Source organism: Amphiura filiformis, chromosome 8, assembly GCF_039555335.1.
Source record: "Amphiura filiformis chromosome 8, Afil_fr2py, whole genome shotgun sequence".
NCBI lineage: Eukaryota > Metazoa > Echinodermata > Ophiuroidea > Amphilepidida > Amphiuridae > Amphiura > Amphiura filiformis.
The window spans coordinates 30,096,365-30,113,394 of record NC_092635.1 but is presented as its reverse complement, the minus strand read 5'-3'; the positions used below and the strand labels follow the sequence as shown (position 1 = coordinate 30,113,394).

The following is a 17,030-nucleotide window of genomic DNA, read 5'->3' as shown; positions in this document are numbered from 1 at the left end:
GCTGTATTAATTTTTCACCATTTTAACTGTTCTTGCCAGTTTTGTGGTTCTTGTATTCACAGTTTCGAACTGCTGCCCATTTTAGGCTTTGGATCAAAAATATTTTTGTCGGCTTTTTGAGATTCTGAAATTATACACAAAACTTTTTGAAAAACTTCATGTTATAAGATAACCTACTTTAGAGGTCCATGAAAAATTGACTTCATGTATTATATTCAATAGGTGCTGGAACATTTATTCCTTCTTTTTTATTATACCAAAGCACTATCCACAATGGACAAAGAATAAATATTGAAATCAACATTACAGTATCAAGCGATTAGTGCAAGAAGGCCATATCTGCAATAGCTGCCATATAGATAATTAACAATCTCTCCATTCTATATTGTACACATATGACACCTGGCAGCTATTGCATATAGGACCTCCTTGCACTAACCCCTTACATTGTTTTTCTCACATCAATACCAACTGTTTCATGCTGTTACTGAGTGTGACCCACACCTATATTTTTACATGCACCATTAAATTTAACTGTTCAAATTTCAGCTTTACAACAAGAATTGAAATGCGTTTTATTAACTCAAATTCGCGTGCATGATCAGTACTTGTGTTGCACATCAATTAGACAATACTCAATGCCACCAAGTGGTGATCATTCCACTTTTCAAATGTTGAAATTGAAACCAAATCTGTACTCTATTATTTGTAGCAGACAGTCTCTTCTCGTCATATCACCAAGTGTCTATGAGAAATCCTTGCCCTCGAGAAATGGAAGCAGGAAAATGAATTCCGTAATCGTTTAGATGAGGAAAAGAACAAGGGGAAACGATTTCACCCGAGCTCACAAGCATCGAGCATTAGTCGTATCCCCCAGCTATCGTTACCTTGTCTCCCGAGCTGTCGGTGAGCACAAACGTAGAAAACACAGGAAGAGGATGCGTTCGATCCGGCAGCCATGTTTCGACTGATGCTCCCATGGGCATGCAAAACCTAGGCACCGATTCGGGGTAGGCAAATTCTTCATGATCATCCAGCGGGTATCTGCTGAGTGTACCTGTAAAGTTTGAAGATAAATGCAATCATAAAATGTAAGGCTTTATATATATGTACAAAACATACTTTGATACAGTTCAGAGCAAAGCAATATCACATTCATATTTAATTTGTGATGGCATCTTACTAAATAATTTCTTTGAATAGGAATTCAGGGATGCAAGTAGGCCTGAAGAACAAATCCTGAAAATCTGGAAAAAACAACCTGAAAAAGCACATTAATAAATAAAAGTGTGGAAATTTGGACACAAAAATATCCTGAATTCAGGATTAATCCTACAAACTTACATCCCTGAGAAATTGTATGTGGGACAGCCTACCATCCTACCCTTTCAGCAATGTAATCTACTGAAGATAGCAAATTGCTGATGTCAAGTGCTGTCTAGAAATCATGTGATTGGATTGAAATCAAAGCTCCTGATTCAAATACTGAATAGACTGAGCTTTAAATGTTCATACCCTTGTCTGCATGATAGTTATACAATGTAATTTATTCAACAAATACAGTACATACAAATGTTTTTGTATGTATTTCTTGTCACACTATGGATTCACTGTTGAAGTACCTGTGTGTTATTGATCTGTCATGACAAACAGAAGCACATACTATGAGCTGGTGCTTGTAAGTTGTTTCCTATTGATACTTAACCGGTACCATCCATTAGATACAATTACAAAATATATGAACATTGCTCTAACATTAAATCACAGACATGTACTTTCTTTCACATAATCAGAATGACCTTTTTCCTGCAAGTCAAATTGAAATATCAGTATCATGCTCTATTTACTCATCAATAATGCAACAACCAGTAAACCACTGAAGACCTTTTAGATTTCAATGTAATTTCATGCTTAAAATGTCTCCTGCTATCAAACCACATATACAGGGTGTATCAAAATGATTGGTACCTATCAATTTTGATGTTTTCTGAAAAGCATCCCTCTTCCAAATACAACAGTGGATACTCTTGAAATGTTCATAATGTATAGTTTATGACTTTTTTTACAATTAATCTACAAATCTTTTGGATCTTGTGAATTTTGATGTGTCAGGCTCATCCATTATCAATGAAAACTGATGGGTACCAATCATTTTGATACACCTTGTATAATCATTCCATCTATAGATAATCTTCCATCAAAACTGCAACCAACATCCATTCATTTTCATCAATTCTTAAGCCATACCTGTTTTATAAACAGGTAGCAGATGGAACAGGGAGATAGAATTACATCTGGTATTTATGATATTGCAACTAGAGAGCCTAGTAAACACTGTCACCCTCAACGATGATAGCTATTAACAGCAAGCCCACTCCTATGTCTGACTTCACTGCTCTTATAGGTTACAATGCTTGACACTTTACTACTCCTTCGCCATAATCAATCTATTCTAGTCTCGTTGCAAGCAATGTGACTTTTCATGCGCAAGGTAGCACCCCGATACATATTCTATCGATTCAAAAACAATTTCAGATTTCAATCCTCTGAGGCAACAAGTCACCCTCAACTTTTATAATGGATTATATTGACATTTCTAGGAAATGGGTACAAAAATTGAATTTGCAAGATCAAATTTTCAAATGAATAAGAACATGATCCCTTGTTCAAATTGTAATCAGTCATATGTGGGTGAAACAGGGCGACGTTTTTCTACGAGATTAAGTGAACACATGAAAGAAACGGACAAAGTAACGGGTTTGAAAAAGAACTACACCCGTCAGACCAGAAAACAGTCGGAAAGTGAGCTCAGCAAATCTGCCATAGCTGATCACTCAGTACAACAAAATCATGTCATCGATTGGCAAGGGTCCAAAATCCTTAGCAAGGAAGGTGACGCGAGATCAAGAAGAATCATGGAATCCATCTGGATAAGAAAGAAATCCCCGCAAGTCATGAACAGAGACGAGGGGGCCCATTTTCTAAGTCACATCTATGACCCAATCATCTCCGCGAGTAGTGCGCCCTCTACAGACCGAAATCCGCCGGAGGTGTGTGGACATAGATCACTCTGAAGAAGAGTGTCGCCCAAGACACTCGAAACTGTCAGGTCAGTGAAAAACAGTATTTTTTGGTTTTGAAAAACGAACCTTGTATTCTGAATAAGAACATGTACCTAGTAATATTGATTATCAGTTTAACAAGATATGAAAAGAAAGTGAAGGTGAAATATTTTTCTATGCTCCATATGTCACATACTATAAAAAAAGTTCAAGCGAAGTCAATAAAAATGTTGCCATGTAAGATCTTGAATCCCTGTCGCATTTAGACAGGTCTGTTACTGAATTCATAATACAATCTCATTGAAGTGCCCATCAAGTGTATTTATTATCAGGAAACCAGTCTACCTGCTTCTCATGTTTTATGCATAAATCCCTTGATACATGCAACATTCATTAGTATCAGTCTACTCTTTGCTCATCCAATTCTCGTATAATTTTTCCATTTGTGAGGAATAAAATTTTGGGCTTAATCAAAGTTTTCTGCTTTAAATTGCTGCATCTGGTCAGTCGATTCTTTCAAACTTTCTTCATTATCTTGTAACAGTTGGTAAACATAATGCCAACTTCAATGAAGACAAACTATCCAGATGGTACAAGTCAAGGAGTTAGTGCCAGAAGGCCCTATCTAAAATAGCTGCCCTATCGACATTTGATAATTTCTGCATTCTATGTTGTACTCATCTAAATGAACGACACCTGGCAGCTATTGCAGATGGTACCTTATTGCACTAATCCTCAAAGGTGGAGAAGCCTCTGGATGACCTGATCTTTCACTCCCTGGCATGAATACTTTATGCCACTGGAAAGATGTCAAGTTTATAAAGCATTTTAATGGGCCTAATGCAGTGCGTAAGAAACACATTCTAAGCTGATTTTAACACTTGTTATAATTAGTCCTTCTCCCTCTAAAATTAAAGTTTCCATTTTTCATACATAACCCTTTGCCATCTGTAAGAATAATAATTAATTTGGGCCATCGTTTTAATGATGGGATTGACTGCAATCATGCCTTTCCAAGTAAAGATTCAAAAGGCATGCTTGATACATAATTACTGCAGCTGTAGAAATGCACAATCAACTTGATAATGATAGGTGCAAATTCATAAAAATGCTAATAACATCTAGTACTATGGACTTAAATATTAAGTTTCATTGTCATTGAAACAGCTCAAAAGGAATTTTAGTCTCGGAATGCAAGCCAAGTCTTATCAGCATCACAACATTCTTGATCCAAGACAGATATATGCATATCAATAGTTGAAAAGACAATACAAACAATATTAGTTTGATAAACGCTTGATTACTAGGAGAGACAGATAATGCAATTAGTGTAATCTTCTTTGTCTGCACCTTGGATTAGATTTCCACAAATCATGTTACTCTTATTTGATGTAATACATCTTATTTCGGGGTCTGCATACATACTGCACATGCAATTCTATGTACCATTTTTTACCCTGATGTGGCAGTGACATCAACATGTTGAGGCAGCAGTTTCATGCAAGCATCTGTGCGACGTCTTTTAGCATATGCACACCAGCGCTTTGAGCGAACGCTAGCGATATGAAGCCGCACCAATTTCAAATGCAATGCACACTGACGTCAATGTCACATCAGGGTGAATACTGGTAATTAAGTAATTTTTTATACAAAAACCTTAAATCCACTGGAATATTGTTATTCTCAGTGTCAACAGCTTCCCTCAAAGTGTACTCAAAGCTTTCAAATGCAGTAAATGGCTATTCAGAAATCTTATTAAAAGATCTGCTCTACTTGGATCTCTCTGGTGACTTGTGCACAAGAAAAAAATAAGTACATGTATGCGTGGTCACTTTTCAAGATCATGAGATACGGGTCCCACTCCTTTAAAGTTAAAGTACATGAAAAACAAGTTGGAAATGCCACCTGCTGGCAATGCATATATTTCAACCATACCATATACCCAGAAAAATATGGAATCCATCCAAGAGGATGAAAATAATACTTAAGTTTTCTGGGTTGATAGGGTGAATAAATTTGAATCTGTAAACGACATAAAGGTTGAAAACATGAACTCCTTATTAGGACCAACATTTCCTAGATAAAGAAACAGGTACATGTGTAGGAAATTGTGGAAAATCTTTTTGCTCTTTTTCATGGAAAATTTTGCTTTTTGCCCTTGGAAAATACAAAATTTCAGGCCTAATTTCAACTTCCAATAAAATACTCCAAGTTTTGCTTTTCCTTAGTTCTATACATGTCACAAAATATAGTGTCTAAGTCATGTTTAGGAACATTATTCATGCAACATTCATCTGCTATGAAGTACTGCTGGTTACATTTTGTCTTAAATGCGTGCCACATACAAAGTAACGCAGACGAGTCAAATGTGAATATGCATTCTGCATGGTGATAATGCTTGTTAGGGATGACATCAGAAAAGTTCACCATTCATCAACAAGGGTAACAATTCTAATTCAATGAGGATTGGAGATTACTTCTCATAATTATCTTAGTGAACAATATTTTGTTACTCGTATCAAACCTGTTCATCTTCTTCATGCAACATACAGGTTTATTACAAAAATGTTTACTCTGTATTAAAATTATTCCTTTATTTGTACTAATGTGTGTTTTGATGAAATAAAACTGTACTGAACTGGTGAGAATTTTACTTGATTCTGATCCATTTTTGTTGTGAGAAACAATCTTGATTCTCCAAAAGTTGGTTGAATTGAACCCCTTCATCACATTCTGGTATGTGACATACCCTAAAAGACAAAGTGTAATAAAAAAAATGAGTATACATGCATCCGGGACATGCATACTAAAAGTAATTGAATATTTTAATGTTTATGTATGGTTTTGTTTAATACTTGCAATGATAATTTATGTGAACACACTATGAGCAGATGCTGCATAAATGATTCGGAACCAAATTTGTAGAAACGATTAATTAATAATGGTTTGACAACTATTCAGCCAGATTGTAACAACCACACTTCGCATCTCTTTTAAAGTTGCCTCACTACTGTCTGCAAAATATGATACAAAATGTTTGACGGCTTGTGACAGTTTCTTATATCTTTCCAGACTAATTCGTGTACACACTATACAGCCATGTTGTTAACAGGAAAATCAGATTTCAATGCAATGCATGTCTAGGGCATTAAAATTAAAACCTCGCCGACCACTAGATCGCTGGCAAGTACCACAACAGTGTTTTGTTACATGACTTGAGCAACGTTATGTGCATAAATCGCCACTCTGGAATATCAAGCTTAGAAATCAAAATACTACCATGTTAAAAAATTAAAATGGCTAGTGTATATAAATTCAAGCAAGTTACGATGACTGAATGGTATGAAAACAGCACTGGAAAACCGGTTTTCATCCCATTCTCTTCCTTCTAGCAAGCAAGCTGCAAGCACAAACTTGTCCCGCTTTTATTTGTCGTTGGTGAAAATTGCTGATGGCTGCACACTGAGGATGTCCATCCATGCAAATACAATGTAAATGTACAATATGTTGGTATAATGCATACACTTGCAGATACTTAGGTTTTCATCCTGTAATCCATCCATTTTGTGATTCTCGTAACGTAATGAAAAAATATTTCCACAAAATTGAGCAAATTTTGTATTCAATTGAGTCTAGATTTCAATTGACTTGATTAATATTTATAACTCTCTTTTTTTCCTTCATTTTTTGACATAAGGAAAAGTTACATGTAAATTCATGACACCAGCTATTAACATGGCAACATACAACTGTAAAAAGCATTAATTTTAAGGCTACTAAGTGCTAACCAAAGTCTGTAAATGCAACCAAAAAGGTATTAACTCGCTTGTACTAATCCATAATAGCACAGCACTATAGGGGGTAATTGTCATGCCGATATTCAAAGCATACATAACTAGATAATGTCAAATATGGTTGCAGTCTCAGTAGAGCCTTGTTACGCCTAATTTAGTTTTGTCACATAGGGTACAGGCATTAGGTAAATGACTAGGAGTAACACTATGGGAGTGCTTCTGAGTGGGTCCTCTTATTATTACCTTGCAATTAATGGATTTACAAAGATTGGATGGGGCAAAAAGCACCAATTTAAGGCAGTGCTGAAGCTCATCTTAACAAAGTTGTATATTACTGTAATATGCAGATTATGCTAACAGCTTCATCTCACCTGGGGTGACCCCAGTTGACCTCTCAAATTACCCTGGCAAATTACATTTTCAAAGGGGGGGGGAAGGAAGTATACATGGTTCCCTGTCAAGCCCTATTTTGAGCCCATAGGAATATCATACATGTACTTCCACTATAAAATCAATCCTTAGAACTGTTTCTAATGTTTAAATTCTGTTTCTCAGGTGCCAATTTTCATAACTTGTCTTGACCTTTGACATCCTTCTTCCATGATGACCATCCACCCATAAATTTTCTTGAAGATATCTGATTTTGTTTTTTCACACACACACACACCCACCCCTGCTGTACCTGGCACTAAAAAATGTTATATTGGACAACTCAGAGTTGGCAATGTTTGTGTCCCTTATGAAGGGGTTTTGCTATTGCATCAAGCAAACTTCAATAATATGCATGTCATGGATGGTAATCCAATGATAGAATACCATATTATTATACACACGGTTATTACTCCAGCCTCTTTTTTCCCTGTTTTAGCTGGCACTACAAGTTCATATGCTATGCTTACTACTAACCTGCTTGATATGCAAGAGAGTTCCCCCTCACCGCTGACTTCTTGTAGCAGAGGAAGACATCAGAACCCACCATACTTCCTTTATTTAGGTTCTTGTTGATTAGGCAGAAGGCATGAGGGGGTGTTTCACCCTGTGTTAAAGAGAAAACATCAAGTACATTGATTAGAATTATACATGCTTGGACACTTGCAATGTCTTGTAAATCGAGGAATTGGTTGGTGCAAGAAGGCCCTATTTGCAATTTAGATGCTAAAAATACATTTTGTACCCGTCTGAAAAGATGACACCTGGTGGCTTTGCAGATGGGGCATTCTTACACTAACCCTTCAAACATTATTGTGAAATGAAGCCTTAGTCCCGTTCACAAACACTTGTTAGGAGGGCCTGATGCAAAAAGGGGGCCCCTGAACAATTTTGACTCTCCTAGGGGGGGCCTGAAAAAAATGACCACAAATTTTCCTGGGGAAATTGAGTTTATAATATGCTTTTCTATGGGGTTGACCCATAATTTTCATGTCAAAAGGGGGGCCTGAACTTTTTGAGATCTGTAAAGGTAAAATAATTTTTTTACATCAGGCCCCCCAACAATTGTTTGTGAATGGTCCCTTAGTCCTTACTAATTATGTATTTGCTCCAAATTTCAGTATGTGCACCAAAAATAAATTTTGAGTTCAATTCTCCTTATAATATTACATGATACACTTTTTTGAAGGGAAGCTTCAGTGACAGGCACCATGCATGGAAACCAGATTGGCCATCATGTCTTCCACTCGGTATGTAGATGACAATTCAATTTGTATTGTCATAACCATCATCATGATTGTATCGCCTCAATACCAAATCAGTGGCATCAATTCACTTAAACTGAAATCTGAGCTTAAGTAGTGGTTGAGAAACTACGGGATATTACACTAATAGGTCTTCATTCAGTCTAGACATGTAATGGGCTTCTATCGTATTTCACAATTTGTCAAAAGAAAGAAACAAACTGATTTGATTTAATTTTTAAAAGCTTGTTATTGCAATAAAATGTTTTTGGCCAAGTAAAAATAAAAACATATTTCTCGTCCGGGTTTTCAAAACAAACAAAAACGGAGGGGGGCATTTTATATTTTATTGGAAAATTAAGGTATATTTGGCCTTGTATTTAGTCTAGAATAATGCCTGAAAAAAGGAGGCGGCATTTTTATTTATTCCCTCTAATGATCACAGAACCTTCCAGAAGTGTTTCCTGTATATTAGCAAGGCTATAGAAAGCATCTCAACTTGCTTGACATCTTTCTTTTAAAGTTATAACTGAATTTAAAAAAAATACATCTGAAGCAGCCTCAATGAAGGAAGCGGGAGGGGACGAGAAACATTTTCTATTTTTTACTTGGCCTTATAATAATGATGTTAAGCTTGGCCTTATAATAATGATGTTAAGCTTAGCTAGGGTGTTTATTAAACAAATCCTGAAGATTTAGATTGTCAGCATACATGTACCAATCATACCCAGCCATAAATAAACACATTAACAATTGAACAATCTGGAATCTGCATTTTGTTGAGATGTTACCTTGAGCACTCAAAAAATGTCAATACAATCGAAATTGCAGATAATGTGAAAGGCAAAATGTTGGTTTTCTGATATGTTTGTCAATATATTTCACTGTACATGCCGGGTATAACTGATGCTGACTGCTGAGGTATTCCTTTCCCTGTCAAATGGATCTGATATATAACTGGCATACACAATGCTGCTATTACACAAACAAACGCACATTCTCACTCCATTTGCATTGCATAACATTACTACATTTTCTGTCCTGTATTTTTCGCAGCATAAATGTTTATGATTTTAAAAAGAAACATCTATTTCGCAGCATGTAATTTTTGCACAACTTGATCTTCCAAAAGGCCTGGAGGTAAAGAAATATTTGCGAGTGTGATATTTTGCGAACTCATGTCACTTGAGAAATTCGTGAAATTTTCATGCAAATGACCATTTTATGGTGTACATGGCTTTGCAACAATTATACAAATTGTGAGAATCCCAATTGCATCAACATACAATGACATAGATAGAGGATAACATTACAATACAATACAAGTGTGCACAGCGAATCAAGTATAGATTTTGACATTAAAATATAAAGAGGTTACACCTGAGAGACTGCGACAAATTGAAATTATCAATGAACAGAGACAGCCAGATAGAATTGACTGAGACTGGATTCAATCAATGCAAACATTGATGCAACTATTTTTTACAGGATAACTCAACTCGGCATAACACATGTTTCTGTACTAGCCATTTTGTGTGTGTGGGAGTGTGTTATGCAATCGCCTTTGAATGCGGACATCTATATGAAACTACATTCCAACTGGGGTTGTTTGTTGAACAGGGGACTAGATGTAGTTCCCTAGTATGTGCAACGGGCGGTAAATATAAATAACCTATAAATGCAATCAGTCCCTGGTTGCTCATATGTGTGGAGGGGTGTGTGCTAATGCAGTGGAGGGGTGTGTGCTGATACAAACACACATACATATGAACATGTTTGCATATGTCACTTTTGACTTTTTTTTGCATTTTGTTCATGTCATTGTTAATAATATACACAAAAGTCACATATTGGATTCATTTATTGAACATGATACAGATGTGTGAACAGATGCTTAATTAACTTTTCTGGATGCATATTAAAAATCACACCAATCATAAATGTTGCCAAAGAAATGTTTTTATGTATGATTGCTTTATGTTGAGTGGGATGACAAGAGCCATATTTTTCCTCTTTTTGCCATTCAACTCAAAATCTGCAGTGCGCTTCTTTATATTATTGTAAATACCAATTGGTCTTACAGGAAATGAGTCAAGGAAGTCAACCATCACATTTATATTTCCATAGGTATTCGGGTTCTTAAGTTATGGCCAATATATCAAACGGAATGTTTTGGGTATTTTCTCTTCCTGAGAAAAGTCATGCACACGAGGCAAAAATTGTTTGTAAATTTTAAATGTGCCAACAAACTTAGCCATTTGGTCAATATCCACCCGGTTAAAACATCCCAGGTGTATACATTATTCAGAATTGTTATTCAAACTGTTTAAAATGACAACTTGTGTTCGCCAAGCGCAGGAACACTAACACCGCACTTGTCAACCACAGCAGCAACCCCAGCCATGATAGCACCATAAACGATTACTGGATTCAATTTCGCTAGAGGCCATCTTCCCTGGATCATGTGTTGTGAAAACCTGCTATAATACATACACAGCAACTCGACATTCATGAATTTATTTTCACTGGTAAATGCGGGGGAGCAATATCTCACAGGCGGGAATTGTATTCTTTCCGATCTTGCACTCAAAATGATTTGTTCCCATTATATAATGCACCATCATCATAAACATATGCTGCAGACAATTGCTTTATAGATTTTCATAGAAATCAAAATCACTTCTTCCTGTATTAAGTTTCTGAAAGCACAAGTGGTGTTTTTGCACTCCATTTAGTCTTGTTATTTCAATTTGACATTAGCTTCAATACAATGCCCTGCAACCTTTTATTTTCGATTAGGCTTGCATTTAAAGCGAGATTTGAGTCAATTTTGATATTGTTTCCTTCACTGTGCAAGTGATTCACACAATGTCTTTGGGTTCACAGGGAGAGATCCTGTAGGATGGCAGAGATGCGGTAGGATGCAACTAACAAGGCTTAAAAAATATTAAAATGGCCTCACAGGCTGAACAAAAATAAGGTAGCAATTTATGTCATTTAAATTGATCATTCATAACATATTTTTTTTAAATTACATGTTTGTAAAATGACTGAATTTTCCGAGCATTGACACAGAAAATGTTTTGTTGCTACCAGTGATGATTCTCTTTGGATATTGGGTGTGCCAAATGAACAATTTCCCCCAAATTGGCTCAAAAAATTGACTAATACAGAATTGTAAATTTTTGTGCACCTAATCTAATTTTCACTGGCCCAAAATTGTGACACATTGGTTGCTCCTCATGATACGGGGAATCAATCTTGATGTTTATCCTTTGTTTCAGTACTGTAGTGCAATTTTTCAGACAAAAAAGAAAGTGTATAGGCCTACATGTAGGATAGGGCCTATTTTTAGGACAAGTCTGGTTTTATGCCAATGTAATTTTTTTAAAGGTCTCAATCTTGATATATCCCAATCTTATCAGCAAGGATCACCAACCGATTTGGCCTGATAGCATTGGAAAAATGGCTTCATTCCTACCAACCATCCGATCAAAATTTTGTGACTGCTTCTCTTAAAATGATCTCCCTTCATACTCTGTCATTTTCAAGGGCCTCTGTATCTCTGTTCGTCCTCGGGGAGAAGACTGAGATGAAAACATGAATTCAAAAGCACGATATTAAACCATCGAGATGGTTTAACACGATTACAAATTACAAGAGCACATCCTTGACAATGACGTCTTCCTATGGGCATTCACTACTATGACAGAATGTGGCAAGGCAAATTTGACAAGATGTCTCTAAAGGTGACAAATATATAAAATTCAATCTGATATACTAGACTATTAGCTTTTCATATTACTACATAACTGACTCTATATGTGATGTGCCATGTCAAAAGGAGACACTTTTGGGCAGGATTGTAAATGGAGAAATAGCCAAAAATCTGCCCATGGTGATTTTTTTTTACAATTTGGGTTTGTTATGAATTTGTGATGTTATTAATGTTAAAAATATTGTGCGATAGTTTCAGACCGGAATATAACTGGCATCTTGTATTTTTGAGACATTTTTAAGGTAATTCCTACTCTCAACATTGTCAATAATATATTTAAAGGCCGATATCTCAATTTCCAATTTTATAATACCATAACTTACGAAACTCAATAGCTTTAGAATGTCCAATTTCATTGGCGAAAACGGCGTTGCGGAGTAAAATATCTCTATATTTAAGATATATGTAAAAATCTCAAAATTGATAACCTGCCCAAAAGTATCTCCTTTTGACATGGCACGTCACATATATCCTTGTCAAAATGAAACATTACTTGTTTGAAAATTCACAGATCTGGATGCACTGGTATACAAACTGAACATTTACGGCAAAAGGCGCACAAATCACAATGTGAGTTAACTACTATAAGTTATAGTATAACATCCCTGCCAAATCTGATCTACTGGAAATTTTGACAATTTAGTTATTACCATCACTGACTTGCTCAAGTACCTACCGTATTTATTCCATTACCCGCCCACTGCGCCCAGGACGTTTACGAACATCATTTTGGGTGGGTGCTTATTTTTGACATTGTTTACATAATTGCAAATGTAAACAATGTCCCAAAATATTGATTTTGGTTGTACAGATGATTAGATGGTTCCATGTGTAGCTGCACATGATGGGGATCACACGTAGTAAAGTCGCTGGGTGGGCGCTTATAGGGGTATGGGCGGTTAATGGAATGAATACGGTAATAATACTGATGTTGAAATCCCAAATTCCCTGGCTTACTTGGTTGCAAAGTATTTAACTTTTTTATCAGTCCATTTTCTTATGTATTTATTGTTTTTTGCTCCTTGTTTTTTCCTATATATCTCAATTTCATTATTGGTGCCTTTTGTCTGATTGGACCAGATTGTCCCAAATGCTACACTCTGATATGTGATATTGATTTTCACACTTGTGTGACCTATTAAAAACAAAGAAAATCATTCCACAGCTAGCTACTGACATCTTCACTTGCTCTTTACCAGAAAAAAAGGTTATCCCTAACTCAGTTGAGAAGCTAAGTGAGCCCATGGGCAGACTGCAGATCAATTCCAGGGACTTCCCTTTGGGTTATGGCTCAAACATTTGCCGCTTCCGGAAGGACAACCATGAGGAGGTGGTTTCGCTAGCATCTTCAAACAAAATTTTAAGGGTTCATCTTCTGTGCCTGATTTGGATTATGATCAATCTGATTTTCAAGTATACAAGTACTAAAATGATGAGCTCACATGTTTCATAAAAATCAACACCTGATTCCTACAGCATGTTTGTAATATGTTGTAAATCCCCCAATATATGAGTATTCCTCTTCTTACTTCAGAACTTGTATTAAGGTTATTCCCTTATTATTCCCCAATAGGTATCGGGTTAATGGCCAGGTAGATCTACATCTAGGTACCTGGGATGCACAGGAGTGAATTGCATAATGTTACACTCCTTCATGCATCCTGGCTCACTGGCAATCCATTCCGTTGTTAGAAGATTCAACATCCGTCTCCTCCCTGTCAGCTGAGGCTGTTTGTTAAGAGGGATGACATTTGCTCAAGTAGTTGGTAAATGATAGAGAATGACGACAAAATCTGTTTGAAAAAGATTCCATCTCTTTTTTCTCTAGCTTCGTTTCTAATGTTTTGTTTGTTTTTCTTTCAAAAAACTTGTTTATAGATTTCAATTACAGATATTTCTGGAGAAGTGTCATTTTCACAAGCTGATCATTGATGCCATATACATAATCTGTTTTGATCAACATTAAATGTCATGTGGATTGTTTCAAATGATATGTATATCCCACACAGAATTGAAATGTCTCATCAGGGAAACCTCAAGCCAATAATACAGTTTCTGATTATGCAATGAATTTATCTCTACAAATGTTTTCCTTATGAAGTATATTTGGATAAAGGAAATAAACAAGGCCAACAGGTGGCGGCTGAAATTCATTATATTCTAAATGCACTCTGCTTTCATGCAGATTATTTTTTTCTAATTTGCCCACTAAAATTACTCAAATTTTAGAATTTCACTCTAATATATTTTTTGCAAAATTTTACTTGTAACTTTCAAAGAGACCCTAATTGGGCCCATGTGCATGTATGAAAACACAATATGGTGGATTTCCTATATTATAGCAGAATGTTAGAAGCTTATATGCATAATAATGAACCTTCTCCTTGAATTCTTTGCATGTTGTACAACCAAGTGCACCCTTTGCACTTTATATTACCTATGGAAATATTGATTGCTGTAATATAAATAGGCATACACTGTACAGAATCTCTGCAAAAGACCAATCAGTAAGCATGGTAAGTGCACTGTAACCCTTTTCACCTGAAGAACTTGAACTATTTATTGTTCAGGTTAAATCACTTTTCTTCCATTTCTTTTATACAAAATTTATCATGCAACACACACTATATCCTGTTATTTTGATGACAACAATTACCAAAGGTAGAAAAAGTTTTGTCCTTTACATAAATCACCAGTAATTATAGATAGAAATATACTATTTGTGTACGGTACCTGACTTCTACCATTTAGAAATTAACAGTTTTGTTTTTAAAAATTTGTGTTGTGTGAGTTGCACATCATACCAAAATATATACAAAACAGATCTAGATAATCAGTCAGTGAATTCATGTCTACATGTACAAAATTTAAATTTTGCTTTTTAATCATTGATAATGTCTTTCAATCTGTTTGATTGAACTCTTAATTCCTCTGTATACACTGCAAACATATGGAGACTAGTGGTACAGATATCATAATAATTTTCTACTAAGCAAATCTAGATATGGTTTGTTTGACTGATGAGCATGATTTAATTAGGTTAGGCGCAATAGATCCAAACTTGATGCATGTATTCATGCATGTATTTTGAATACCGTATTGTCTGTAATAAACGCTTCCCCTCTAATAAACGCCCCTCCCATTTTTCCATTGGCAAAAATGCAAACATTTCAATGCCATATTGTGTGAGTGAGTTTAAAATGTGCATCAGTCATGTCAGTTATGACTCAAACTTCCATCCATTTAATTGCCTAATTATGGTAGAATTTCACCAGATTCTTGCTTGATGATGCACTTATGGGTGTAATTTTGTTGTAATTACCATAAAAATGTAATTTTCCACTCTATTCCGTGGGCGCCGCCATGGTAGTAATATTAGTACAGTTGTAAATCCCTTCTTTCTAAAGGAGCACCTTCGAGAAATTGAACCTGATTTTAAAGTTTTTTTCATTGACAATTCAATACCAATAAACGCCCCCTTTTGAAAAAATGCAACACCCACCACAGGGCATTTATTACAATATGGTAACTGCATTACCATGTTGTTCCATGCATTACACTACGTTCAATTTGAAGTGTGTCACACGTGCTGTTAAGGTCGCAAGGTTGTAATAATCAGATTATTGATGTCGAAAAACAAATACACCAACTGGATATGTGACCACGGACTGAGAAGCATGTGTGATATATGTATCTATCTTCTTCAATGTGTTGAAATTGATTACCGCAATTCAATCAAAAGTTCAAGGTACAGAAATCGTTAATATGTTAATCAGGAAAGACATGTATATATACTGCATTGGGCAGGTTTTTATCACTTACAAAGATTTTCAGGGAATTTCGCTAATGCAGTACTCTAATCTACGACTATGATTCATTTGAAACATTGTGGAAAGAAATGGTTTGGAAAAGCATACTCTGGTTTGGTTTGTGTACGGATGTACTGCTGAGAAATTGTGAAAGAGGCCAAATTTAATGCAAATTGCCAATATTTCCAGCAAATTTAGAAAATTTGGTTATAGAGTCGGGCAAAATTCTGCCATTTTTCGGGGAAAATTTGGGACATTTTGAAAAATGACTCAACCAAATACCAAAATTGGTATAGAAAAGGGGTTATGACGAAATGGCCAAAAATGAGACCCATGTTTGGGGCACATCATCGTACGGTCATTTGTACCAAGCGCTCCCCCTGGGGATAATCCAGTACATGCAGTTCAAGCATTTGCACAAAAGAAGAACCAGCATGGAAGCTATGAATTTTAACAAACAGCTAAAAACAACAAAATACACACAAAATGTAAGAATCAAAAATCACACCCTTACCTTATTCATAAGAATAACACATATATCAATAACTGCCAGCGAGTTATGAGGTGCCGTGTCCGAGGCCCTTCTGAAGCTTATATAGGCTCTTTGACTTCCAACCCCTATTCTGTTATTCACATTGGCTGGGTAACCAGTAGGTGTTGTAGATACAATCTCACATCCATGCATTACTCGCTCTTTCCCTTCATATAAAATGCTAGGATTTAAAGAAAAACACAAGAAAATAAAAACAATGAACAGTCTTGTTAGCAAAAGAAATTAATAAATAATATTTCATTTCTTGGATTTGGCTTTATGTGTGAGTGCCACAGTTCCATGCAATTGCAAGCTTCGAATTTTAATACCTGTTTAAATTAAGATCGGAAAAAGAGGAACTCAGTATTTAACAAATGCACCC

At 35.8% G+C, this 17,030-nt stretch overlaps 1 protein-coding gene across 5 annotated transcripts in view; it reads right to left on the bottom strand.

The window, feature by feature from the left end:
- LOC140158931 (C-myc promoter-binding protein-like) overlaps positions 1-17,030 on the bottom strand; it is a 120,522-nt gene that overhangs the window by 62,979 nt on the left and 40,513 nt on the right. For all 5 annotated transcript variants that reach the window (XM_072182210.1, XM_072182212.1, XM_072182214.1 and 2 more), the window contains exons 4-6: positions 16,631-16,829; positions 7,763-7,892; positions 888-1,057 (exon numbers count right to left, since the gene is read on the bottom strand). In XM_072182210.1, coding sequence (XP_072038311.1) covers positions 888-1,057; positions 7,763-7,892; positions 16,631-16,829 — 499 coding nt within the window. The remainder of the gene's footprint in view (positions 1-887; positions 1,058-7,762; positions 7,893-16,630; positions 16,830-17,030) is intronic.